The sequence below is a fragment of the Plecotus auritus genome (assembly GCF_963455305.1).
Source record: "Plecotus auritus genome assembly, chromosome: 10".
NCBI classification, from domain to species: domain Eukaryota; kingdom Metazoa; phylum Chordata; class Mammalia; order Chiroptera; family Vespertilionidae; genus Plecotus; species Plecotus auritus.
This window is the reverse complement of record NC_137785.1, coordinates 61,275,596-61,302,884: the sequence shown is the minus strand read 5'-3', so window position 1 is coordinate 61,302,884 and position 27,289 is coordinate 61,275,596. Positions and strand designations below refer to the sequence as shown.

Below are 27,289 nucleotides of genomic sequence, written 5' to 3'. Positions count from 1 at the left end.
AGCCACACACTTAGAATCATCATAAAGGCCGTGTTTATTGAAATACATTTCATTTCCAGAACGGAGCTATTAGTTGTTGTCCAAGTGTGTGTACGTTTTTGGGGGGACTCCCTGTATATGGCCACCTGGTTTCATTCGTTCATCCACCTATTTTCTCTTTTTTAAAAAAATATATTTTTATTGACTTCAGAGAGGAAGGGAGAAGGGGGAAGATAGAAACATAAGGATGAGAGAACCATGGATCGGCTGCCTCCTGCACGCCTAACTGGGGATGGAGCCCACAGCCCGGGCGTGGGCCCTGACCGGGAATCGAACCGTGACCTCCTGGTTCCTAGGCGGACGCTCAGCCCCTGAGCCGCGCCGGCCGGGCCACCGTACCTCTCTCCGCAGGGCCATGGCTTTCATCCCTCCGAGCCTCCACGTTGCGCTGGATACGCCGGAGGATCAAGTTCCCCAAACCACAGGTGGGTCCCCACGGGTCTCCGCGGACACCCCTTTCCCAGGCTTTTAAGAAGGGCCTCGCGCTTCCCAGCTTCCCACGTGTCCTTGCCGACTCCGGTTCGCTCCGCTAGCTCTCGCGAAGGGCTCTGGGTCGGACGTCGAGGTGCGGACTGTTTCCTGCGTTGGCGGCGGCGGCAGCAGCAGCGTCTCCTCGCCGTTTCCCCAGCCTTCCTCCCCGTCCTCACTCAGCGCACACCGGGAGAGACGAATGCGGCGGCGGTGCCTTCCCGCGGCAGCTCCAGTCCATAAATATAAACGGTGCGCTAATTCCCCCAAAGCATCTATACGTTGTAAACCCGGAGACTTCTCACACAGCTGCTTCGCGCTGAACAGTGGCTTGTCCAGAAGGGGACAATCTGTGTCTCTTAATTGCTGTCACTGGAGCCCAGATTCATTAGGCGACTTCCCCATTAAACGTGAGCGTTAATTTGTCTGATGAAATATCGCCGCGGCAGCGTTCATTAGCCGTGCCCACCGTACAGCGCCGGATCCTGCCTCGGAACCGCGGTTAATTCCGCTAATGGGCATCTCCCCGCTTAGCGTTGGCGGGGCAGGGTACACCGCCACCTTTCCTCCGTGCAACTTCGGAGGAAATTTAAAGCCAAGCCCGTTATTTGCCACCGAAGTGTGGGACGTCCTCGGGGCGGGGAGAGAAGACAGGGGGCTGTGGGGGAAGAAAATGGGCTCGCGGTTGCTCGTGGGGATCCACAGAAGCCATGACATTTTACCTCGGAACCAAAGGGAAAAAAAGAATCCTCTCCTTTGGGGCAAGTGGGTGTTTTTTTTTTCTTTTTTTTTTTTTCATAATCACGCAGGTGGCAGGGCCCCACTATGCCCGACACACGCTCTCTCCTTCCGGAAGAAGGGTGGGCAGAGCTGGCAGGCTACCCGATCGGATTCCGGTCAGCCCCAGGATGGCGTGTCAAACAGGAGGGGAGCGCGGCAGAGCCAACTGGGGGCGGCCTCCTGGACCCGAGGGTCCCTGGGACCTCCCTCCACGGCGGGGAGCCGTGCGGGTCTCGGGGACACGGCCAAGCGGAGGGGCGGCCCCGATCACCTGCCCAACGAAGAGGTGTGGGGGGACAGGCAGTCGCTGAGTCGGGGAGGGAGGACGCGGGAGGGGTCCCCCTCCGCCCACCGTGTCTTCCCACCCGACTCTCAGGAGGAAGGACGGTGGACAAGGCCGCCTCCCACCCCACCCAGTTACAACACGTCGGCGACACACCGAATGTCCCCGCGCTCCTGCGGGCCCTGACGGGAGGCGTGCCAAAGGCAGCACTGGGGGACACGCGTGTTCCGTCTCACAGACTCCTGTCCTGGGCGGCGACGTCACCTCGAAACACAGGAACGGGGAGGGGCCGGGGACACGCCGCCCTGGGCCCGTGGCCTCGGTGACCGGCCAATGCTCTGTTTTGCTTTGGTTCCTCGTGCGTGTCGCCTGCACGCGCACACCGCCGTCACGAATGTGCCGAATCGCACACGGACCACTGTCGGCTCTGCTCCCAAGCACGCGTGCGAGCGTTTCCCTCCTTCTTTGTTCTTCGATAAAAAGGAAATGGATCTTGCCCTGACCAGTTTGGCTCAGTGGATAGAGCGTCGGCCTGCGGACTGAAGGGTCCCGGGTTCGATTCCGGTCAAGGGCATGTACCTGGGTTGCAGGCACATCCCCAGTAGTAGGTGTGCAGGAGGCAGCTGATGGATGTTTCTCTCTCATCGGTGTTTCTAACTCTCTCTCCCTCTCCCTTCCTCTCTGTAAAAAATCAATAAAATATATTAAAAAAAAAAAAAAAAGGAAATGGATCTTCATCTGGATACGAACGACCCTGCCTTTTACACTCGGCAAATGCTGCTGGGCGGGGGGGAGGGGGTTGGGGGGCGCATTTCCACGGCGTCTTTCACTTTCTTCCTTATTCTGGGAGCTTCCCAGGATGCCTCTGCCCACGGCCCGGTCTCCTTGCTTCTCTGGCGCCTCCAGGGACTAGGAGGCGTACAATTCAGAAGAAGTTTGTGAAGCAGGAGAAACAGAAGTTTGGGGAAAACCGTTAATGCTTCCCAAGCGTTAAAACGTCAGAAGCAGCACCCACCTGCTTCCGACCAGGTCCGGAAGGCCTCCTGGGGGCCCCAGTCCTCCTCCCCGGAATGTTCTGGGAGCATCTCTGACCCGCGGCCAGCTCAGGGGGTCTCCCACGGGGTCGGCAGGCTCCTGGCGGGGAGGCCCTGACCCTTTCTTCTCCTGCCCCACAGTCCCTGGGGGCCGAGGCCACGGAGGGAGACACAGCCACTGGCGAGCCCGGCCCAGGGATACGTGGCCAGGTCTCCCCTCCTGGGACACCCCGTGGCAGGCAGGGGCTCTAGGGGACTGTCCCCATGTCCTGGCAGGATGGGGGCCCCCCCAACCACCACACAGCTTCGGGACCCAGCTCCGCCTGGGGAGGGACGTGGCCCCCGGGGAGTGTGGGGAAGCCAGGGGCCTGAGCTGGGGAGCCGTCACCGAGAAGGGATGCTGGCGCCACGCTCCGAGGGTGCAGAGACCCGCAGGCGGGGTCAGGCCCTCACCGCGCTCCTGGGCAGGTCTGCGGTCCGCAACCTGGAGTCCCAGCCCGCCGCTGGCGGCCACGCGCGGTTCCCGATGGTGCGGTGCTCAGCCCGCCTCTCCCATCTGACCAGGGTCCCCGCAGCCCCCGTCCCCTCGGCGGGCGGCCCCAGCACCAGGCAGGGCTGCAGGAGGCGGGTCACTCGGGGACCGCCAGGCGCTGGGCACCCGCGGGTGGCCCCTGGGGACCAAGAGATCACAGCCACGGGACAGACGGACGCGTCGCCAGCCTCACGTTCTACTAGCAACTGCACCGCACAGGGTCCCCGCGGGGCGTGCGAGCTGAGGAAGAAAATGAAGCGGGGCCTGAGGGGTGTTTCGGACGGGGAGTCGGGGCCGGTCTCTCTGAGATCCCAGGGGCCACCGGAAGGAGATCATTCCAGGCGGAGGGTCTGCGGGCACGGATGTCCTACCGCGGGACCAGGCCCCTGCACTGGAGGGCAGACGGGAGGACGGGGAGGGGTGGGAGGGAGCCGAGGACGGAGCCACGGTGCCCACTCAGCCGGGTCCCAGGGGCCAGGCCTCGGTGGAACCTGGCTCTGGTTTCGGACACTCCCTCTTGGCCTGGGAGGGCGCCCTGAGAGGGGCCGTCCCAGGGGCCACGCTCCTCGGCCCCCCAGTTCTGCAGGAAGCCACCACCTCGGGGCTCCCCCATCAGGGAAATGTGGGGGCAGCCGGCGAGGGCCCAGGTGAGGGCGCTCGGCGTCCGTTCGCCGCCGCTGCTCCGAGGCCCGCGCCACCGAACATCCTGCCGGGCCCTGAGCTTTATTGATTCCTTAGGAAACAGACCACAATTATTTCTGAAAATGGATGGCGTATTTGTCCACCCGCTGGAGCAGCTCAGACTCCGATAGATAAAGCGTCAGGAGAAAAATCAAAGAAAATGGAGGTGTCCATAGCGCGGATAGATTTTTCTTTCCTGTCGGCCACGTCCAAGCATCTCACAGAAAAGCAAGAACCGGGACGGAGGGGCAAGGCAGGCGGCGGCCGGGGGAGGCGCGGGCCGGAAGGGGCAGCAGGAGCCGCAATCAGGCCTGCGGCCCGTCCCTGTTGGCTTAAGAGCCGTCAGTCCTTATTCTCAGGAGACCCAGCCTCCCTCCACCGCACACCCCCCCCCGTCTGGCCCACCCCAGGTTCAGGCCGGAGCCCCAGCGGGTGACGCCCGGGGAGCGGCGACGTCCCCTTTCATACGTAAGACAGTTTGACCCCAAAAGCTGTCACTCTCTCTCCTGCCCCATGGTCCCTGGCGGGGGGGGGGGGGGGGCCGTCCCAGGGGCCCCATCCATGTCCATATCTAATGAACGGACAGGATCCCGGGACACGTGGCCAGGTCTCCCCTCCTGTGACAGCCCCGCGGTGGGGGCCCTGGGGGGCCGTCCCCATGTCCTGGCAGCTTGAGGAGCCCCCCACAACCCGCCCAGCACAGTCTCAGGGGACCCAGCTCCCCGCTGAGGAGGAAGGTGCACCACCACAGGCCCGCCATCCCGCACCCGAAAGGCCGCCGGTCAGTACGCGGTTCGGACAGTCCTCACTGCAGCAGGAGGAGGCCGCCAGCCAAGTGTCCGTGTCACCCCAGGCCTGCACACAGACCTGGGGGCGGGGGGGGGGGGGAGTCGCTCGGGACGGGGACAGTACCGTCCAGGCCCAGGGCCTCGGGGTCAGTTCCACGCACACAGCAGCGGTGCGTGCCCAGGCCCGCGGGAGACCCCGTGACCGAGTGACTCCCACAGCGGGGGACCCGGGGACGGGGGCGGCCCGCCAGCGCTCACCTGTGTGTATCCTCAGGTGCACCTTCAGGTGGTGGGACGTGCGGAAGGTCTTCCCGCAGTACGGACAGTCCTTCATGGCCGAGCCCAGGCTCCGGTCCCGCAGCAGCGCGGGCGGCTGCACGCCGGCCGCTCTCCCCGCCTCCTCGCCGAGGTCTGCAGCGGGGGAAATGTTGGCACGTCACTTCAGCGCCCGTCAAGAGTCGTTCGCACCCAAACTGCTAACGCCGCCACGCAACGTCAAACGTGTCGATACCACACCTGTCTGTCTCGTTCTTTAGATCTGACAGAACGCTGACAATTCGTGTATTTCCTTGTTATTCTCCAAAATTATTTCATCTTTCCCTATCATCGTCTTAAGCGGCATATGGTACCTTTATATCGAACTGAATTAAACAAGAGCAGAAACAGCTGTGTCAGCAGCTGGTCGGATTTTTCTCCTCTTGCTTAGCTCCTATTAAATATAGTTTTTCTCCCCCCCCCTCCCCCCCAAAAAAAAGTTTAGCCATGGTGGTGTTTGGTTGGATCTGATTAATTTGTAAGAGGGACTCGCGGGAGCGTCTGCCGTGGGACTGAAGTCGCATTTGCATCGTACGGAGCAACCGACGGAAAATGGAAAAAGTGTATCGGCCGAGCCCCTAAGGCAGGGGTGGGCAAACTTTTTGACTCGAGGGCCACCATGGGTTCTTCAACGGGACCGGAGGGCCGGAACAAAAGCATGGATGGAGTGTTTGTGTGAACTGATATAAATTCAAAGTAAAGGAGCCGAGGGGAGAGCAAGAGAACCCTCCGCTCTTTCGGCTCCATGGGCCGGATAGAACAGCCGAACGGGCCGGATCCGGCCCGCGGGCCGTAGTTCGCCCACGGCTGCCCTAAGGCGTGCAGACCGGGGCTACGTGGGGGACAGGAAGGGAACGGCCCGACGGGTCCCCTCGCCCTGGCAGGCTCCTGCCCGTGGCCGCCGGGATCTGGCGGGAGGGAGAAGAGAAGCCGGGAAACACGGTGCCACAATCCGCCCGCGGCGAACCCAGAGACGCACCCACAGGCACACGCAGACGTGGCTGAGACTCCCGCAGCGTGGAGCCCGCGCTGAGAACCCGCCCGCAGCGCATCGACGCCCACGTCCCTCCGGCGGCGGCCCGTGGGGGGACCCAAACCGTTAGGCGACGGAGCGAGAGGTGCACGCGGCCGCCTGCGACGTGGACGTGGCGGGCCGTGACAGTAAATGAAACGGTGGAAACATGGAGCGTTTGGAGAACACGTGAGGGCAGAGGCCGGCAAACTCATTCGTCCGCAGAGCCCAACAGCAACAGGACGACGACGGAGATGTCTTTGGAGAGCCACGTTTTTTAAACGTAAACGTCTTCGAACGCCACTTCTTCCAAACAGACGCGCCCAGGCCGGGGTATTTTGTGGGAGGGCCACCCTCCAGGGGCCCAAGAGCCGCCTGTGACTCGCGAGCCGCCGTTTGCCGACCACGGCACGGTTAGGGCGAGGCCCGAGGCAGGCGCGGGGAGCCGTGTGTTGGAGGAGGGCCGTGGGGGCTGCGCTGATGGCCTCACAGACCCCGAGGCCCGGAGGCGCCGAGGCTGGCGGGGTCCTCGCTTGTCCCAGCCTCCGCCCGCCCTCGGGGCCTCACCTAGACCCAGCGTGAGAACGAGGGGACCTTCTGGGGTGACCACAGGCCTGGGCTCCGCAGAGAGCAGGACACACAAGACTTGCTCCACGCGAGCGATGGCAATGCGAATCGCTTCCCTCCTGCAGCGCCGCGGGGCGGGGCTTCACGCACACCCGCAGGCCGTGAGCGGGTGGGACGCGGGCGAGCGCACTTGGCTCTGAGGCTCCGTGGAGACGCTCTGCGTGGAACCCCCTTTCTGCGCTCCGACTGCCCACGACAAGGCGTCACCCCGGAAAATCCTCCGCGGGCTCCCGGGAGGAGCCCCGAGCTCCCGACCCTTCGAACCCCCGGGGAGCTGTTCTCAGGGGGCCTGATCGCCCGGCATCCTTTTCCTCGGGTTCCGCCACACGTGGAACTCGCCCCGCCCAGCACCAGGTTTGGGGTCGTCCGCACGCATGTGCAAAAGGCTGCCGACGACGGCCACGGTCGAGGGCGCACGGGCACCAGGGCGTGAGCGGTGCCACGCTAACCCGTGTCGCGTGCTGCGCTGCACCCCCGGGGGCCAGTTTCCCAAGAGCCCAGGAGAAGGACGGCCGGACGTCCGACCAAGTCACCCCGCTGGGTTGAAGCAGCTGCAACGCCCACTCCTGCTGCCCGCCGCCCGCCCGCCCCAACCCTCAGCACGGGCACTGACCTCCCAGCCTCGCTCGGCCTCTGAGGCTGGGTCCGTGAGGTCAGTGAACCGCCGGTGAGCCGGCCCGGCCTCGCTGTGCGCAGCCAAAGACCCTTTTCCGCCAGGCGGCCTGGCTCTCGGCTGGAATTACAAGGAGCTCTCTAGGTGCCCGAGGCTGTCTCCCAGAGAGAGGGGTGCGGGTGGGCCTTTTCCCTTCCTTAATCCTCACCCCGGATATTCTTCCCATTGCTTCTCAGAGAGACTGGGAGGGAGGGGAGCAGGGAGGGAGGGAGAGAGAGGGAGAAACATCCATGTGAGAGGCACAGGGGCGCGCTGCCTCCCACACCAGCCCCGACGGGGGCCGAGATCAAACCTGCAATCCAGGTGTATGCCCCCCAACCGGGAACAGAACCCGGGACCCTTTTTTTAAAAAAAAAATATTGTTATTGATCTCAGAGAGGAAGGGAGAGAGAGAGAAACATCCACGAGGAGAGAGAATCATGGACCGGCTGCCTCCTGCACGCCCCCCACGGGGGATGGAGCCCGCAACCCGGGCCTGTACCCCGACCGGGAATCGAACCCTGACCTCCTGGTTCCTAGGTCGGCGCTCAACCCCTGAGCCAGGCCGGCCGGGCAGGAGTGGACACTGGCCACCCTATTCCTGCGGGTCCTCGTGTGCCGTGATCTGCACGTGGGCACAGCCCCCAAGTCTCCCTCCAACGAGCCCTGGGGACACACAGCGTGGCTGTGGGACAGTCAGACAGGAGGGAAGGGACGGGATGGAGCAGAGTGGAGCTGGTGGGGACGGTCCACGGCGGCTCCCGCTGCCCCTGCCCGGGTACCTCAGCGATGAGCACAGATAAGGCCGGAGCCTGGAGGTTCCAGTGTGCATGGGGGGGGGGGGGCGGGGGAGGGCGCCTGACTGCCGTCATGCGGAGCCATGGCCTGGCCCTGCTGCCTTTCATCTCTCCGTCGTGGACATGTGTGGCCCAATAAAGAGAATACATTTATAAGATAAACAGCTTTCTCTGCAGATTTAAGAATCTAATTTTCACTTTACACAGAAATGGGATTTTTTTTTTTTTTTTGGTTTTTTTTTTTGGAGGGCCAGAAGGCCGATGGCGTTTACTCTGAGACTAAATCCAAGTAGAAAAACAAACTCCGAGCGACGATGAAGCGGACGGTGGGTGGTCCCGGGAAGTGTCCGGAGGGGCCGCGAGCCAAGGGCAGGGACAGGATGGCTGAGGACACGCGGCCAGGCCTTATGCGGGGGGACCTCGAGCCGCCGGGGGCTCGCTCAGAGGCCAACACCCGAGGCCTCGTCCCCCGTGTGACGCGCCGACAGCTGTCCTTCCCCAGGACGCCCCGGTGGAGGCCTGAGGCTCGGCCTGCCGCCCCTGCGCGCCCTCCCCGCGCCCCCCGCCCCACCCCCAGCCAGGAAGCAATCGGGGTCCTGGTTACAGACCGATGTCCTCGCCCCCCCAGGGAGCAGGCTGTGGAAAGGAAGGGGCACTTTAAATACTGAGCTGTGGCCAAAACCGGTGTGGCTCAGTGGATAGAGCGTCGGCCTGCGGACTGAAAGGTCCCGGGTTCGATTCCGGTCAAGGGCATGTACCTTGGTTGCAGGCACATCCCCAGTAGGAGGTGTGCAGGAGGCAGCTGATGGATGTTTCTCTCTCATCGATGTTTCTGACTCTCTATCCCTCTCCCTTCCTCTCTGTGAAATATCAATAAAATATATATATAAAAATAAATAAATAAATACTGAGCTGTGGTCCGACGCTGGTGGGTGGGTGGAGCCTTCTGAGAAATGTCCTTCTCCACAACCTATGTGTTCCCCCGGGCAGACGCGTCCCCTAGGTCTGGGGACGGAAGGAGGACATGTGGACGGAGGCCGGCCTCAGACCCCTCACCTGCTCCTCGTGCGCATCTGGCCCCGGAGTGACCCTGGGACCGCCTGGCTACGGCTGGAGGCCGTCTCCTTCTCCTGGCCTCCCTGGATGGGGAAATGGTGGGGAGACCCTGGGACCCTGCACGCCCCACACTGGGGATCGAGCCCACAACCCGGGCATGAATCTGACCAAGAATCGAACCGGTGACCTCCTGGTTCATAGGTCGATGCTCAACATCTGAGCCACGCCACCGTTTCATTTCTCGACCCCACTGAGCAATATGGGATCCGGTCCTCAGAAATGGAGTCGTGTATGGGTGCAGCGATAATATTCCGGAGGGAACAGGCTGCAGGGGTCCCCCTTCCCGGGTCCCAGCCTAGAACAGGTGAACGGTACCAGGACCGGAAACCCTGCTGCTCTCCCTGCTCCCGCAGGCTGCGAGTGTTTGCTGAGAAAGAGCAGACATGCCCACTCGTCCAGGTTCCCCGGCCCATTCAGAGCGACTCGGAGAACAGAGCCAGAGGCCAAACTGGGGAGCAAAGAGGCTTCCCTTTGCATCGGGCCTGTGTTCTCAGTTCTCGCTTCATCCTTCCCCTCCCCACGCCCGCACTGCATCTTGGAAAGATTTCCTTTCAAAACGACTATAAGGAGGATGTTGGTGGTGTTGACGGTGATGATGGTGATGGCTGTGATGATGGTGGTAATGACGATGGTGATGATGGTGATAATGAGGTCATAGTGATGATGGTGATGGTGATGGTGATGGTGGTGGTGATGGTGGTGATGATAGTGATGACAATGATATGATGATGTGATGATGGTGGTAATGATGATGGTGATGTTGATGATGGTGATGATGGTGGTGATGAGGTCACAGTGATGATGGTGATGATGATGGTGATGGTGATAATGGTGGTGATGGTAGTGATGGTGGTGATGGTGGTGATGGTGATGATGAGGTAATGGTGATGATGATGATGATGATGTGATGGTGATGGTGATGGTGATGATGGTGGTGATGGTGGTGATGGTGATGATGGTGTGATAATGATGATGAGGTAATGGTGATGATGGTGATGGCGATGGTGAGGTAATGGTGATGATGGTGGTGATAGTGATGATGAGGTAATGGTGGTGATAGTGATGATGAGGTGATGGTGATGATGGTGGTGATGGTGATGGTGATGATGGTGGTGATGGTGATGGTGATGATGGTGGTGATAGTGATGATGAGGTAATGGAGGTGATGATGGTGATGGTGATGGTGATGATGAGGTAATGGTTATGATGGTGGTGATGGTGGTGGTGATGATGATGGTGATAAGTTCATGCAGTGACTGAAGAGTTTTCTCAGCAACCTCACCTGGATAAGGTAGCTGTCTGTATACCTGAGCACGTATCACTTTATACCATAAACTAGCCATGGTATTTTAGTTTTTATGGAATTTCTAATGTAACAGTAAATACATTTTCCTAGATGAGTTGTCAATTCGGAAAGAGCCCCGTGCAAAGAGCACCACAAAAGTCTGAATCTCCATTCATTAATGAAAAAAAAAAAACAATTTTTGTTGTCTAAGGGGCGAGCAGGACACCAAAAACCTGCATCTTTCTTCATTTCTTTGCCCCCATACAGCAGTCTTTAAGATCTTCCCAGGGGAGAAGAGATGACTCTTTGGAGAAAGTCCAAAAGAATGCACAGCTCCTCTTAAAAGCTTAACACTTTCCCTAATTTTGAAAACTTTAACGCGAATAGACTCAAATGAAACAATGATTACTGTGGTAGAGATTCCTAGGTGAGAGCTCCTTTATTTTTATAAAATTACTTTAAACGAGGGGTATGCGGGAAAACTGTAACATTCCTGTAAACAACTCTATCGAACTCTGGGAAGACCATGCCTCGGGTCAGTGCTGGTCTGTGTCTCTGTTGTTTCATCAGCTCCCTGGCTTCTGATGGCCATATATAGTCATGCTAAAAAGCTAAACATGAATATGGATTGGCAAAGTGTTTGTTTAAATAGAGAGATATTTTTGTCCACTTAGGGGGAGGCAAGAGCCAGCTGCCCTTCGGGTCTCAGGACCGGGGACGGGGCGGGGCTCACGGGGACCACCCCCCACCCACCCCCCCACCCCCCCGACACCGGCCCCGAGCTCACCAGCCCATTTCCCTGTGTCCAGGTGTGGAGGTGGAGAGGGGATGTCCCTATCGCTGCCTTTTGTCACCTTTGACCCACACTCAAAACTGTGCATTTCTGCTTTTGGCAACATAGGGTTTCGGGAACTGGGGAAATAGGTCATAAAAAGGCTAAAGTTTTGAGAGAAAAAAAACACGAGATACTGGGATCTCAAAGAGTTTCTCTAAAGCAACGTTTTGATGAGTTAAGTGAAAACGAGTCAGAAACACATGGATTAAATTTCCCCTAACATACACAAGGGCTCCGACATCAAGCGCTTCGGCCAAATGTGTTCCCGGTTTTACGGAGCCCAGAGCCCGCTCCTAACTGTCGGGGGAGCGTGGCACCCTGCTGGCGACGGGGCCACCCATGGGGTCTCTCTCCTCCGGCGTCCTGTGACCTGCCGTGGGCGACGTGTTCTGTGCTCCCTGCGTGCCCGGTGCGCCCAGGGCCCTCACGACTGGCTGTGTGGGTGGCGCTGCTTGGCCCCAGCTTGGGGACTGACCGTGGGCGTGGCAGGCAGGATTGGGGGACACCTGGTGTGATGGGTCTCCTTGGGCTCTGCACCCCACTCTGTCCCTTCTGGCCTGGTCAGCGGTGCAGGCTGGAACCCGCGCTAGAGACCCCTAGGGTGACCGTGGCCCGAGCAGGCCCACCCTGACCCGGCTGGACGGGGAGAGCAGGCCGGAGAGTGAGGCTGCGGGGGGCCGGCCAGGGCGCAGCGTCTCTGGGGGGGGGGGGGGGGAAGCCTGGTAGCCAGCAGGGGAGGGACGGCCCTGGGTCCATCGCTCTCTAGAATAGCCCCCATCCTTCTCGGGGTCCTCAGCCCCGCCCACATGGCCCCCCTACTGATCTGACCTCACTGTCCTCTGCCCCCCACCCCCGCTGTCCTCAGCACCCATCTTCTCTTCTCCTCGGACCTCTGCAGGGGTGGGGAACGTCCGGCTCGAAAGCCGAATAAGGCTCGTGAAATCGCTTGGTCTGGCCCTGCCGAGGCATCAGGGGTGAGTTCATGAATGTTTGACCAAACAGAGCAGGCTCGTTGCTATTGACTTACTTTTTATTTTATTAAATATACTTTTATTGATGTCAGAGAGGAAGAGAGAAGGAGAGAAAGACAGAAACATCGACGATGAGAGACAACCACGGATCGGCTGCCTCCTGCACGCCCCACCCTGGGGATCGAGCCCGCCACCCAGGCCTGTGCCCTTGACCGGGAATCGAACCCTGACCTCCTGGTTCGTAGGTCGACGCTCAGCCACGGAGCCCCCGGCCAGGCGAGCAGCGGGGTGATGTTAGAGGGGACGATTGTGAATGGCCTGGAATGATGCTATAAACACCCCAAGGGCCCTGGGCAGGGAAAGGGTCCCCACCCTGGGAGCTGGGTCCAACCCCCCCCCCCGGGGACTCTCCAAAGACACCTGCTCCCCGAGGGCTCCCTGTGCACCCCGCCACCTGCAGGCGGCTCTCGACGCCCCCCGCTGTTGGCAGCGCCCGCTGCTTTGCCCCTTCCCGGCACCTGCCGCCTCCCTCTGCACGCTCGGACCTGGGGTCGGGCTGCTCCCCACCCAGCCCCACCCGGGACACGAGCCCCAGCCGCAGGGACCTTGGCCGCTGTGTGAGTCACGTCCCTGGCACGTGGTAGGCGCTCAACCCACTGCTTTCAAAAACCTGCCCGTGCTTTTCTCAGTAAATGAGAGAATCCGAGCGGCCAGCAAGTTGGACGTCGGAAGCTGAGGTCCGCCTGGCAGGAAGGGCCCCGGGCACCCACAAAACACCAGCCACGCCCCACAGTGCTCAGCACCTCCAGGGTCTGTGGTGTGACGCCAGCGGGGATGGGCAGGCAGTCGGGGTGCCCCGGGGGGCTTCCTGGGGGAGGCGGCCTCGGGGGGTCTCCGGTTCCTGCCGTCCAGACTTGACCAGCACGGCCACGGACGAGCTTTCTCAGGGAAGGGGGCGGGGCGGGGCGGGGCGTGCTGTGGGGGCACCTGAGTCTCCCCCTTCCTCCCTCAAAACCGAGGCCTCGCTGTCCCGAGGAGACATTCATCAACAAACCAGTAGGGCGGGACAGATATTCTTTTTTTTTTTTTTTAATATATTTTATTGATATTTTACAGAGAGGAAGGGAGAGGGAGACGGATAGAAAGTTAGAAACATCGATGAGAGAGAAACATCCATCAGCTGCCTCCTGCACCCCCCCCCCCCACTGGGGATGTGCCCGCAACCAAGGTACATGCCCTTGACCAGAATCGAACCCGGGACCCTTCCGTCCGCAGGCCGACGCTCTATCCACTGAGCCAAACTGGTTAGGGCAACAGGACAGATATTCATAAGTGAATCCACACCCCAATGACCGTCATAATTATTGCAGAATATCTGGTGTGCCTTCCCAGTTTCATAACTTAAATTAAGGACTTTTTTCTTCCTTTAAAAGAAAAAAAGACAACTATAGAAGCCTCTACGTCCACATAAAGCATAGTTTTCCCCAAGATTTCTCCATAATTTATTTTCTTAAACACACACACACACACACACACACACACACACACCATACCCTATAGCTTTTAAGATCCTTTTAAGATAATTTACAGCTCCCCACTTTGGGGGGGGGGGGAGAAGATCGGAGCGGATCTCGCCTGCCAGTTCCGAGGAATTCCTCCTCCTCCCTACACGGCCCCGAGACGCTGAACGGAGCTTTGGACAATGAACGTGGCCCGTCGCCGCCACCTGTGGGGCCGTGTTTGAGCGAGGGGAAGGCGGGGCGGGAGGGGGGGGCCAGGCCCCCCGGGAGCGGGGTTCTGCCAGGTTCTCTTTTAAACAGAGAAGGCACCCAGGCACCTCAGCATCTCTCTCATCGAAGCGCCGGCGGAAGGCGGGTCCCCGACGGACGCCGGCCGAGCCTCTGGCTGGAACCAGGCGAGGGATCCGGGCTTTTCATACAGCCGCTCCAATTATTGTAAAAGTCACCGGGCGCCTCAGAACCACAAATATTGACAGTTTACTGCACAACGCATTCCTGACATTTGAAGGTCACACCGTACATAATACGGACCCTTTTATAAGAGTGTCGGGAACAAAGAGATACACGATAAGCAATTACCTCCCGGCTCGGGTGTCCGCACGCCCGGGCTGACTCCAGGTTACGTGGGAGGCACGTGGCCGACTTTCCATAAACCGGGAAGCAGTGCACAGCCAGCCGCTGGGACGGGTAATGGTGCGATGGCTCAGGGATGGGCTGCCGGCGGGGTGTGGGGGGGGGGGGGGGGATGGACAGGCCTGGGCGTGGCGTCCAGGGACCCTCCCCCTCCGACGTCGGGTCACAACGCCACTCGGCCACGGAGGGCCCTGCCTCACGTCCCAATCAGGTTCCCTCCAAAGCCACTGAACACAGGGGAGTCACGTACGGCCTACTTTCTCAGATGGGTCTGCGTGTGGCTGAAAGGAATTTTAAATATAGATTTTTATTGATCTCAGAGAGGAGGGGAGAGGGAGAGAGACAGAAGCATCCGTGATGAGAGAGAATCATGGACCGGCTGCCTCCTGCGCGCCCCACACTGGGGATCGAGCCCCTAACCCTGGCAATATGCCCTGACCGGGAATCGAACCCGGGACCCTTCAGTCCACAGGCCGATGCTCTATCCACGGAGCCAAAGCGGCCATGGCTGTGTGCATCTTTAAAATTCCTTTCAGCCAGGCTGGCTGATGTGGCTCATGGGTTGAGCGTCGACCTAGGAGCCAGGAGGTTACGGTTCGATTCCCGGTCAGGGCACATGCCAGGGTTACGGGCTCGGTCCCCAGTGTGGGGGGCGTGCAGGAGGCAGCCGGTCCATGATTTTCTCTCTCATCATGGATGTTTCTCTCTCCCTCCCTCTCCTCTCCCCTCCTGTCTGAAATCAATAAAAATATAAAAATAAAAACACACACCCAGTCTCAGGCTGGTGACCCCATGCTGCCCGTCCCCAAGGCTGTGGCATCCATAGACACCCCCAGACCCCAATGCACCGGCGCGTGGTCACTGGGCACAGGCAGGGAAGACCAAGGCGGGGTCCCTGAAGGCTCTGCGGACACCAAGGCTATAGAGAGAAGCTTCTAGGCTCTGTCTGCTCACTGCCCCTTCCCCGAAGGCTGCCGGGCCTCGGCCCCCTTCCTGGCTGAGGTTGGACGGAAAGGGTTAAATGACGGGCTAAGCCAGCGGTCGGCAAACTCCTTCGTCCACAGAGCCAAATACCAACAGGACAACGATTGGAATTTCTTTGGAGAGCCACATTTTTTTTTAAATATATTTTATTGATTTTTTACAGAGAGGAAGGGAGAGGGATAGAGAGACAGAAACATCGATGACAGAGAAACATCGATCAGCTGCCTCCTGCACACCTCCCACTGGGGAAGTGCCCGCAACCAAGGTACATGCCCTTGACCGGAATCGAACCCGGGACCCTTCAGTCCGCAGGCCGACGCTCTATCCACTGGGCTAAACCAGCTAGGGCTGGAGAGCCACATTTTTAAAACTTAAACTATATAGGTAGGTACATTGTTATTACCTTAATTAGGGTACGTGGTATTTTGTGAAAGAGCCACACTCAGGGGGGCCAAAGAGCCGCCTGTGGCTCGCGAGCCGCAGTTTGCCGGACCACTGGGCTAAGCAAAGGCTTCAGGGGAAAAACGCGTTCTGCCCACTGCGGGGCGTGGAATCCGGGGCCGATGACACGGCCGCTCGGAGGTCCGGTTTCCTCATCCGCAACGCGGGACAGGCACCATCCTTCCCTTCCCACGGCGCCTGGCGCAGGACGCGCTCCCGAGAGCCTGGCCGAAGGGACGCCGCTGTGCAGGGGTGGACGCCGCGTGGGGGCCGGGGGGCTGGTGGCCTGTGCGCCCGCCCCACCCTGCCAGCTCCGAGGTGTGGAACTGGTAGGGGCAGAAGGAGAATATTGGAAACTAATTAGAATCATGTTAGCCGTGACGGCTCTGTTCTGATCAGAAAGCACCTGCCCACCTGCTGGGAGCTGGGACCTGGGCGCTCACGTCGGAACGCGGTCCCTCCTCCTGTCCCGAGGACCGCCTGTCATGATGGGGGGATGGACACCTCGTGGCTGACACAGTCTCGTCCGGAGGCACCTGTTCTCTGCAGCCCCTGCCCCTTTGCCTGTCATCTGGTCCTGGACCGCCTGGAGGTGCCCGCCCTCTGCGACCCGCCCCCCCTTCCCCGCCCCCAGCATGACTTGTATCCTGTAAAGATTATCCCGTGCCCACCTCCCCACGCCTGTCATTCCTAATCCCCACGTCATCTTTGTCCTCCTGCCCAATGTAAGCAGCCAGGCTATGGCGGGGGGCGGGCAGAGCAGATTTCCGTGGCTGACCTGCCGCTCCCCCTTCCTGCCGGCAGGATCGGGATAAACGCTCACATAGGGGTCAACCTGTCTCTGCGTCACTGGTTCAAGGAGCCACAGGCAGCCCGGACCCCGTGGCTGTCGGTTACAGAACGGCCTTGCTCTCCTGAGAAGCCAGCTCCGTCCAAGTCGTCCCTCCGAAACCCCAAACACCAGGCCCTTCTCCCGACGTCACAGGGGAAACCAATTCAGGCCCCAACGGAGCTTTGAGTCCACGAGGACCTTCCATCCCAGACGAAGCCGCGGGGCGTCGGAATCACCCCCAAACTCCCTTAAAAATGATACGGACGGCGGCTGCTTGGGAAACGTATCTATCTCTATACGTGCACATGTAAACACACCAACGCATCCGGAGAGCGGGCGGTATTAACATAAATAATCGGCAAACTGTCAAGATAAACAAAAGCCCCTCCAAGATGCATCTCGGCTTTATTTCCAGAACGAACGTCCTAAAAATTTAAGACCGCGGGACCAGAAGGATTTCTGGAGAGAGGACGTGTTTATTAGCATTAAATCCCAGGAAAGGGGGCCTTCCTTTCTGAAGAACGCATTTTTGCATCTGAAAAGCAGGCCTATTTAGCATGTGTGTGTGTTTCTTTAAGGAGCCATTCCCTGTCAGGGGTGGGGGGAGCGAGCGGGAGGACGGGCCACGTGATCCCGGGGTTGCTATGGTAAATATGCATTTTTTATTGAAGAGTAAACAGTGGCAGGAAACAAGTGTCAGTTGCCAGCTGGGAAGTCACTGCCATTTTTTTAGCCGAACCCGGGGATCTGGGCCCTTTTCTTCGGAGAGCCTCCAGGGGAGGCAGGCCAGCACGGGATGGAGACGGGGACGTGTGACCGAAGTGCCGGACGCGGCCACACCGAACGGTGATAGAGATGTCAGGGGAACGTATAAAAATCAGCAAGAAAATTAAAAAAAAATCAATCCAGCTGTGCCCATCACACAAATCTCCTTCTGGAGATGTACTGCCAGGCTCTGGCCTTGGCCCGGGCCAGGGACAAGACAGGGGTTGGCGCCGGACCGGTTTGATTCCAGGTCAGGGCCAAAGTCCGGGTTGAGGTTGAGGGTCTGGTCCCCAGCAGGGGGCGTGCAGGAGGCAGCGGATGGATGTTGATGTTTCCATCTCTCGCTCCCTCTCCCTTCGTGTCTCTCTCTCTCTCTCTCTCTAAAATCAATAAAAGCGTATATATATTTTTTATAAAGTGTCCGGTGTGAGCACGTGTCTCAGAGCGAACTTCTCCGGCTCTGGGGAGCCCCCAGACCAGCCCAAGTCTGGGAAGCTGGACCAGGAATGAGTTCCCCAGTAGCAAGATGACTGGCCTCCCAGGCGTCCCCGAAGGAGGGGCAGCCGTGCCCCTGGGACAAGGGACCGGGGCTGGACCCTCGTGTCTGCCAGGCCCCGGAGGCTCCGGAGCCTGCCCGCCTGCGGGGCCCACGCGGGACACCGAGATGCGTGACGCCAAGCTCCGCGTCTGACTCCAAACGGCACCTGAGCACACCGCTGTACCTCGCGGCCTTCCTCTTCCTTGTTCGCGGAGCTGGACCAGGGGTGGGCAAACTTTTTGACTCGAGGGCCACCATGGGTCCTTAAACTGGACCGGAGGGCCGGAACAAAAGCATGGATGGAGTGTTTGTGTGAACTGATATACATTCAAAGTAAAGGAGCGGAGGGGAGAGCAAGAGAACCGGATAGAACAGCCGGATCCGGCCCGCGGGCCGTAGTTTGCCCACAGCTGAGCTGGACGATGCCACTGTCACGAGGGAATCGGAGCGTCGCGTGAGACAGACTGCAGGGGTCCTCAGACTTTTTAAACAGGGGGCCGGTTCACGGTCCCTCAGACCGTGGGAGGGCCGGACTATAGTTTAAAAAAAAAACTATGAACAAATTCCTATGCGCACTGCGGGCCCGGGACGCGTCGGCTGCTAAGCAGGACCGGCAGCGGCCCCCGGCGGGCCGGATCCATGTCCTCGGCGGGCCGCATGTGGCCCCCGGGCCGTCGTTTGAGGACGCCTGAGAGGGTGAGCGAGGCCTGTGTGCCCCTTAAACCCCAGAGGTGCCAGGGCCTAGCGCAGTGGTTTCAACAGGCATGCCTCCCAGATTGTTAAAGCACGCCCGATTAGATGCCAGGGACCTTTTCTTCCCCTTCTCCTTTTTTTAAAAAAAATATTTTTATTGATTGCAGAGAAGAAGGGAGAGGGAGAGGGAGAGAGAGAAACATCCATGATGAGAGAGAATCATGGACCGGCTGCCTCCTGCACGCCCCCCACTGGGGCTGGAGCCTGCAACCCGGGCCTGTGCCCCGACCGGGAATCGAACCCTGACCTCCTGGTTCACAGGTCGATGCTCAGCCCCTGAGCCAGGCAGCGGGAACCAGGGACCTTTTTCTTTAGCATGGAAGACGTGGCTCCCTGCCCCGGGGAAGCCGCCCACATCCTGACACGCTCACTTCTGCCCCGGAACTGAGGGCGCCGACCCGTGTCCCTGGAACGCGGCCCCATCCTCGGCGCGTACCTTGGGGGTACTGCTCGGGGCGTGTCCTCCTTTAGTTCCGGCTGCACCTGTCTTGACTGTGATTTTGGGGACTCAAAACAGAGATGCACACAGCACGTGTGCGATCTGCACCTAAGCCGCATCATCTACTGCAATAAATCAACCACAGCCCCCTCCCCCCTCCCCCGGGTGCCGGCTCACTCTGTCCCTCCAATGCCCGGTCAGGGCACACGCCCAGGTTTCGGGCTCGATGCCCAGGTTTCAGGCTCGATCCCCAGTGGGGGGCGTGCAGGAGGCAGCGGATCCATGACTCCCTCTCATCATTGATGTTTCTATCTCTCTCCCTCTCCCTTCCTCTCTCTGAAATCAATAAAAACATATTTAAAAATCAAAACACAAAACAACAAAAAAAAAACAGCCTGGGTTCTGAGGCAGGGGAGTGGGGGTGGGAGGGCTGAGTCACTACCTCCCCCCGTCCTGGCTCCCCAGCCCAAAGATGACAGGCGGCTCCCAGCCGGCGATCTGCGATCTGCGGGAGAAGTGGAAGGGGCGTGGCTGAGGCCTGCGCGCCCCTCCTTGGGGATGTCCCTTTGAAAACGTGTGCCATTTGGTGCCATCTGCTCGGCTTCAAAGGCAAAGCCAACCCTTTCAGGGGTCAAGGATTGATGCCAGGGGCGAACCCTACCTGGGTCGCCATGCCCTGAGGCTGGGTGAGGCTCCCCACGGCAGCCAGGGGACACCCAGGGCACCCCAGCGGACAAGGGCGCCCGGTCCCCACTTGGGGGGGCAGGGGGGTCTCCTCCTCGGCCCTCCGCAGGGAGGACAGCGGCTGGCAGTGGCCCCAACATCAATAGGCTTGTCCCTCCACCAGCTCCCCTCCAGGCCTGCCACCTCCCGACCCTGCCACCCAATGCCTGCACGTGTGGCGCCCGCCTGGGGAGCCACCCACGCCCCAGCTGGACACCGAGTCCGGACCGAGAACCGCGTGGACACACCTCCCTGTCGGTCCCGGGGTCACTGCCCCCAGGGCCCTGTGCCCTTGCTCATCTATCTCGTCAAAAGGGGCCAGAGTCTTGGGTTTCAGGACGTTTAGTAAATGTTATTTTTAACCGGGAACTGTTACCGACTGCCGACGGAACCACAGCAATGTCACAGGAGTCATGGCGGGGAGGGGGGCGGGGACAACAAACAGAACGCAGCCTCTTTCCCCGGCATCCACCCTGAGCGCCCTCAGCCCTGCACCCCGGAACCCGGGACGCGGACCCCCCCCCACACACACACACACACACACACCACCCCGAGAACCGGCGCGGGTTTCACTTGCAAAAGGCTCCGAGTCTGTCTCCTTTCCCACACCAGAGGCCACACCCTGCCCCCATTAATCGAGGGGAACGCCAGCTTGCTGGTAATGGCGCCCGCTCCATAATACTTTCCAGCTAAATTGTTTTGTGGTTTTGATTCTAGGATATAAAAAAAAAAAAAAAAAAAAAAAAAAATGCTTTCCATTATTCTAATGTGTCACGTGCCTTGTGAACCGCTGACCTAAGTGTGTGTACATATAAAGAAAATAGGAAAGAAAAGGAGGAAAAAGATATATAAAATATGATGACATCATTTCAAAGGCATAAGCTTTTAAAAATGCACCCGGGGGGATTTATTTCTTACTCCAGAGCAACAGAACACCATCCGGCTGATGCGCCTGCTCTTTTTTTATTTGGAAGGGTGCCATCTTTGTGCGCGCCTGGTTCATGCAAGTTAATCAATTTGAGGTTTAGTTACACTGCTGAGGCTTGCATTCTATAGATTGCTAGAAAGTAATTCGAACTTGCAGAATTTATTAACCAAACACCAATTATCATTAAACAGCACTGCATTATCCTGCTTTACTACCTGACAAGAAACTACTTAATGAAATTTTAGATTAAAGTTATTCAGGGGGTGATTTATTGTACAAAACTCTAATGCGGCCACTGTGCAGATGCTGCGAGCAGCGGTTTTCTGTTGTTGTTTTTTTTTTTTTTTTTTTTTTTTTTTTTGGTTTTTTTCAAAACGGTTTACTCCGGGGACCTCTAACCCGTTGGCGTATCGCAGCAACGCGTGTGACCCAAAGAAAGAAAAGATACGATTTTTTTTCCTTCTCTCTCCTTAAAAAAAACAAAAACATATAGACAGGACGCGGGCCTTCTGCCGGGACGGGGGGTTCCGGCTTGACCTGCGTGGCCAAAAAAAAAACCACTGTTTACCGCCCCACGTCTGCGAGAAGGAGCGACCGCGGGATGTGTTACAGACGAGGCTTCCGAGCAGGCAGGAGCACCAGATGTTCTTTGATGTTAATAATGGCATTTATTATTAATATTAATTAGACTGCATTCAGCAATACATTTGGGCCATTTCCAAGTCAATTAAGGAAAACGACGTGCGGGAGATGCTCTGAACGACATTTTAAAGCAGGTGTTCTGCAGTCCCCCTCATAAAACAATCCTGTGGGCGCCGGGAGGGGGAGAGGCAACCATTTTAGATTCTGTGCTCCGCGGTACGTTTTACGGCTCTAATTCTCCGAATTTTAAACACGCGATCCCTCCCCCCCGACCGACCGGCCGTCTCGCCCGTCGCTCTGACGGAGAGGCCGCCCCGGGGAAACGTTGCACCGTTTTCGTTTTAAAATAAGGGCGCGTCCAGGGCTGGGCCACGTGCCGCGCCCGTGCAAGGCTGCGCCTCCGCCAAGTGCAGCGTTCTGCTGGGTGTGAACGTACGGATTCCTCGTGGGGACTCTGGACCGGCCCTGCCTCGCTCCTCATGTCCTGCATAAATCTCTGTTAGGGAGACGAGGGAGGGGGGTGGAGACCCAGCACCAGGAAGCTCTGGAAGCTTTCGTTCTTTGCGATCTTCTGCCCAGACACCAGTTAACGGGTCATTAACGGGATAGGGAGAGCCCGTCTCCTCCACCCCGTGGAAGCTGCTCCCAGCCATGGACGGAAGGAACGGTGTTACAACACGGTGACGTCCCGGCTGCGGAGTTAGTCGTGTTTAAGATGTCACGTGTGCATCTTCACCGGTGACACTCCGCGTCCGGCGTGGGGCTGAGCCGGCGGGCTGTGTCTCCCAGCGAACCTCGGCTCAGATCTGAACGCGCTCCGGAAGGGCCGCGGCCGGGAGCGCAGCGGAGACGGGGCCGCCGCTCCACGTGCTTGATTTCCTGCTTTTCCTCGAGCCCCGTGCAGACCCGCAAAATAGATGTTCCTCGTGGAAATGTAACTGCGCACGTATCAACCCACACTGTTAGCCTCCGGCTCATCAGGAATTCATGAACCTGAAGGCTTTTTTATGATTTGTGTATAAATTAAATTTCATGTCATAGCTGCATTAGCTTCGAATGTAAACAAAATAGACTGGGGTCCAATGTGGCTCTAGCAGCTGAGGGAGCTGAGGCTGGGAGTGGAGCTGGGAGCTGGGAGTGGAACTGGGAGCTGGGAGTGGAGCTGGGAGCTGGGAGCTGGGAGCTGGGAGTGGAGCTGGGAGTGGAGCTGGGAGCTGGGAGTGGAGCTGGGAGTTGGAAGTGGAGCTGGGGCTGGGAGTGGAGCTGGGAGCTGGGAGTGGAGTTGGGAGTGGAGCTGGGAGTGGAGCTGGGAGCTGGGAGTGGAACTGGGAGCTGGGAGTGGAGCTGGGAGTGGAACTGGGAGCTGGGAGCTGGGAGCTGGGAGTGGAACTGGGAGCTGGGAGTGGAGCTGGGAGTGGAGCTGGGAGCTGGGAGCTGGGAGTAGAGCTGGGGCTGGGAGTAGAGCTGGGAGCTGGGAGTGGAGCTGGGAGTGGAGCTGGGAGCTGGGAGCTGGGAGCTGGGAGTGGAGCTGGGAGTGGAGCTGGGAGCTGGGAGTGGAGCTGGGAGTGGAGCTGGGAGTGGAGCTGGGAGTGGAGTTGGGAGTGGAGCTGGGAGCTGGGAGTGGAGCTGGGAGTGGAGCTGGGAGCTGGGAGTGGAGCTGGGAGTGGAGCTGGGAGCTGGGAGTGGAGCTGGGAGCTGGGAGTGGAGTTGGGAGTGGAGCTGGGAGTGGAGCTGGGAGTGGAGCTGGGAGCTAGGAGTGGAGCTGGGAGTGGAGCTGGGAGCTGGGAGTGGAGCTGGGAGTGGAGCTGGGAGCTGGGAGTGGAGCTGGGAGCTGGGAGTGGAGCTGGGAGTGGAGCTGGGAGCTGGGAGTGGAGCTGGGAGCTGGGAGTGGAGCTGGGAGTGGAGCTGGGAGTGGAGCTGGGAGTGGAGCTGGGAGCTGGGAGTGGAGCTGGGAGTGGAGCTGGGAGTGGAGCTGGGAGCTGGGAGTGGAGCTGGGAGCTGGGAGTGGGCAGTGTCTGCAGGGAGGACAGGAGAAGGTGGCCAAAACGCCGCCTCCGGACGCCCTGCCAGGAGAAGCCGGTCTGACCACGGCCTCACTCCATTCAAGCTCCGGCCAAACTGCAGGCGCTTGAAATGGCCCCGAGCTGTGTGACATCCCGGCTCAGGCCTGGGGATGCTGCTTCCTTTGTTCTCCGGCCAAGTCTGGCCCCTGGGAGGCGCCTGGGAAACCTGATCCCTCCCCACCGTGGTGCTGGCCCAGGCCCCAGACTCATGGTGGCTGCGCCCGCCCCACCTCCATGGGAAGCTACAGGCGGATCAGCATGGACGGTGGGGAAGGGTGGCCTTCTCCCGGCTGGACACTCCCCGACTCCCCGTGCACGGCCAGGGGACAGCAGAGGGAGGACATGGCCTTCCCCGGGAGGGCGGCCAGAGAGGCCTGGTCTGACATCCACCTGCACCAGACGCCAGGATGCTCTGTGTCCGTGTCCTTGAGACCACAGAGGCGAGGTCACAGGCCGAGGCTGGGCAGAGCAGGACCCAGCCATCAAGAAGGGGGCATTTCATTTTTACAGAATGCCAGCCCCTGCCCGGCCTCCCCACCGCTCCAGATCAGCCACCGTCAAGGGAAAACAGGGCAGGCCCGCGGGGGAGGCAGGGCCAGCAGAGGCCGGCAGGGTCGGCTGTGCCCGCCGTGGCCAGGCGCTCCCGATGGGCACGCGCTTTCTGCCCCGCGTCCCTCTCGGGCACGCTCCCGGGCCGTGTACGTATCCCCCAGCGGTGCGCTCCGAGTTGTATATTTATGGCACAGTGCACTTTTCATAGCTGGAAATTAATGAACATGCCTTGCTCATAACAAGCAGGCACCTGGATGCATAGCGAGTAATCGGAAACAGATTTATTCTTATTAGTGGGTGTGCGGGCAACGTTTATAGGGAAGCAAAGGGACGCCGAGGTGGCAGCGACCGCCAGGGATGCCAGCGACGCTCTGTCTCGTGAGCTGCGAATCCCGCCCTGGGACGGTCCGGTCAGAGGCGCCCCTGCCGCCTCTGCACCCGGGGAAGCCATCTGTGGGTGGAGCCCACGCCCCCCTGGAGAGGGAGGCTCTGTGGCTGCCCAGCCGCCCACGGGCAGGCGACCTCCCAGCCACGGCAGAGGAGGACACGCAGTCTCAACCGTTTCCACCATCAAGTCCTCGTGCCAACCCTACTCCCGTCAGCCGCTCGCCCGTGGGGCTTGCCTTCCGGGGAAGCGACTGGGGGAGGGACTGAACCCCGTCCTTCGAGGCCACGGCGCACCCACTCCCACGACCTTGGTCCCTGAGGAAGGACAGTTGTTGCTGTGTTGAGTGCTGACTCCCTGCCTCCTGTCCCCCCATGTCACCCGCTGGCGAAGAGCGGTCCTCATACATCACCCTGTTTATTTTTTAATTTATTTATTTATTTATTTTTTGGTTAATCCTCGCTCCAAGGATATTTTTCTATTGATTTTAGCGAGAGTGGAAGAGAGGGGGAGAGACAGAGAAAAACATCGATGTGAGAGAGACACGTTGATTGGTTGCCTCCCGCACACGCCCCCCACCAGGGATGGGGAACCTGCAAATGGGGTACATGTCCTTGACCGGAATCGAACCCGGGACCCGTCCGTCTGTGGGTACGACACTCTATCCACTGAGCCAAACTGGCCAGGGCCTTCACCTTTAAAAAAAAAAAACACATTTCTTTACTAAATGGATTGAGGTGATATTGGTCAACATGATCATTCAGGTTCCAGGGGTGGGTTCTATGTGACAACATCTGTATGTTGCACCGTGTGCCCGCCCCCCAAAGTCAGATCTTCTCCCGTCCCCTCGTATTAGGACCCCTCCGCCACCCACCCCTTCCCTCCGGCAGCCACCCCACGGCTGTGCTTTTACGTCCGTCCCACACGTGAGGGGACGCGTGCAGTCCTTAGCTTTCTCTGCACCTAAGTCCGTGGTCGGCAAACCGCGGCTCGCGAGCCACAGGCGACTCTTGGGCCCCTGGAGTGTGGCTCTTCCACAAAATACCACGGCCTGGGCGAGTCTATGTTGAAGAAGTGGCATTCGAAGAAGTTTCAAAAAAATGTGGCTCTCCAAAGAAATGTCCATCGTTGTCCTGTGGGTATTGGGCTCTGTGGACGAAGGAGTTTGCCAACCGCTGGCCTCAGTGGTCACATCTGGCAGGATTTCCGCTTCCTGTGACTCCCGTGCTCCGCGGCCTCCCCTCCGTCTCTCTCTCAACCTTCCCCTCGCGTTCCCTCCCCCGTGTCTTCGCTTCGCGGGTGACGCTCCCGCACGGGCGATGGCGCGCCCTGTTGTTGCTAAGGCAGCCTTCCACTGTCCCCCCCTCAGCGCTCTCTGCTTCAACTCTGAGCTTCCTCCCGGCTGTCAGGTCTCTGCTCTTCTTTCTGTCTGTGAGCTCTTCCTTTATTTACTTATTATATATTTTTTAAATATACTTTATTGATTTTTTACAGAGAGGAAGAGAGAGGGTTAGAGAGCTAGAAACATCGATGAGAGAGAAACACCGATCAGCTGCCTCCTGCACACCTCCCACCGGGGATGTGGCCGCAACCAAGGCACGTGCCCTTGACCGGAATCGAACCCGGGACCCGCCCCCCAGTCCGCAGGCCGACGCTCTATCCACTGAGCCAAACCGGTTTCGGCTATTTATTATATTTTTATTGATTTCAGAGAGGAAGGGAGAGGGAGAGAGAAACATCAATGAGGGAATCAAGGATCGGCTGCCTCCTGCACACCCCTTACTGGGGATGGAGCCCACAACCCGGGCATGTGCCCTGACCGGGAATCGAACCCTGACCTCCTGGTTCCTAGGTCGATGCTCAGCCACTGAGCCCCGTGGCTGGGCCCTCTGGTCCCCTTCCGGCTCCTGGCCATTTCCCTGTGTATTCTAAAGACGTGGTTATCTCTGTCCTATGTACTGCCTGTGCGGGGTGGGGAGCCCCCCAGGGGGACACGGGAGTCAGCGCCCTCACCGCGGGGGACGCCCCCAAAGTTGCCTCTCGTCCCCTTCAAATGACACCCAGCCCCTCTGACCCTGACTCCTGAGCAGGGAACGCGGAGGCCACGGGCACACCCCTCCCAGAGGCGGCCACCCACCCAGCAGACCCAGAAGCTCTAAGGGGGGACCAGACTCGGCGGGCAGCCCCGAAGCCGCACTCCCCGCCCCATCGCCGCACGCCATGGGTTAGGTGTGCCCCCCCACCACCACGGGATAGGTGTGCCCCCCGCCCTGCACTTGTCCCGCCTGCGTTTTGAATGACGGGAGAAAAGCAGCCTCTCTGGCTTCCAGACAGGTACTCCCCGAGGATCCGCCGCTCTTGGCGATCCTCCATCCCCACCTGCCGCCGCCGGCCGCTCCCCTCCGCCCGCGGCGCGCCAGGCCGCCCTCCAAGCCGTAAACACAGGCCGGCCAGCCTCGCGCATGGCAGGGCCCCAAGATTTCCTCGACGGGCCTTGGGGTATCGACCACCTGCGCCCCTCCTCTGAGCGGCCTGCTCGCGCCCTCTGACCATTTTCCTGTGGGAGGGGGGTTTGTCTTTTCCGCATCGATTCATTCACAAGAGCTTTTCCTTCGTACCAGGAGCCTTAACCCTTTCCTGGCCCAGGGACCGACAGCTTCCCCGCGCGGCCCTCTGGGTCCCCCAGATGCCCGCACGCGTGTCCCAGGCAGCCCCGTGGTCACGGGCACCCCTCGCCCGCACCACTCACCCCGCGCAGCTCCGCCTTCCCCCTCCGCGTCCCTGGCCTGAGGTCCCGTCGGCGTCCCCTGCCCCGGATTATAAACCCTCCCCCCCCCCGGGACTCCTTCTAGGTCTTTAGGGTTCTTTTTTTTTTT

At 59.5% G+C, this 27,289-nt stretch overlaps 1 protein-coding gene across 1 annotated transcript in view; it reads right to left on the bottom strand.

Moving 5' to 3' along the window:
* Positions 1-27,289, bottom strand: part of ZNF536 (zinc finger protein 536) — a 346,815-nt gene that overhangs the window by 109,658 nt on the left and 209,868 nt on the right. Inside the window, 1 exon segment of the mRNA XM_080644358.1 lies at positions 4,864-5,016. Coding sequence (XP_080500484.1) covers positions 4,864-5,016 — 153 coding nt within the window.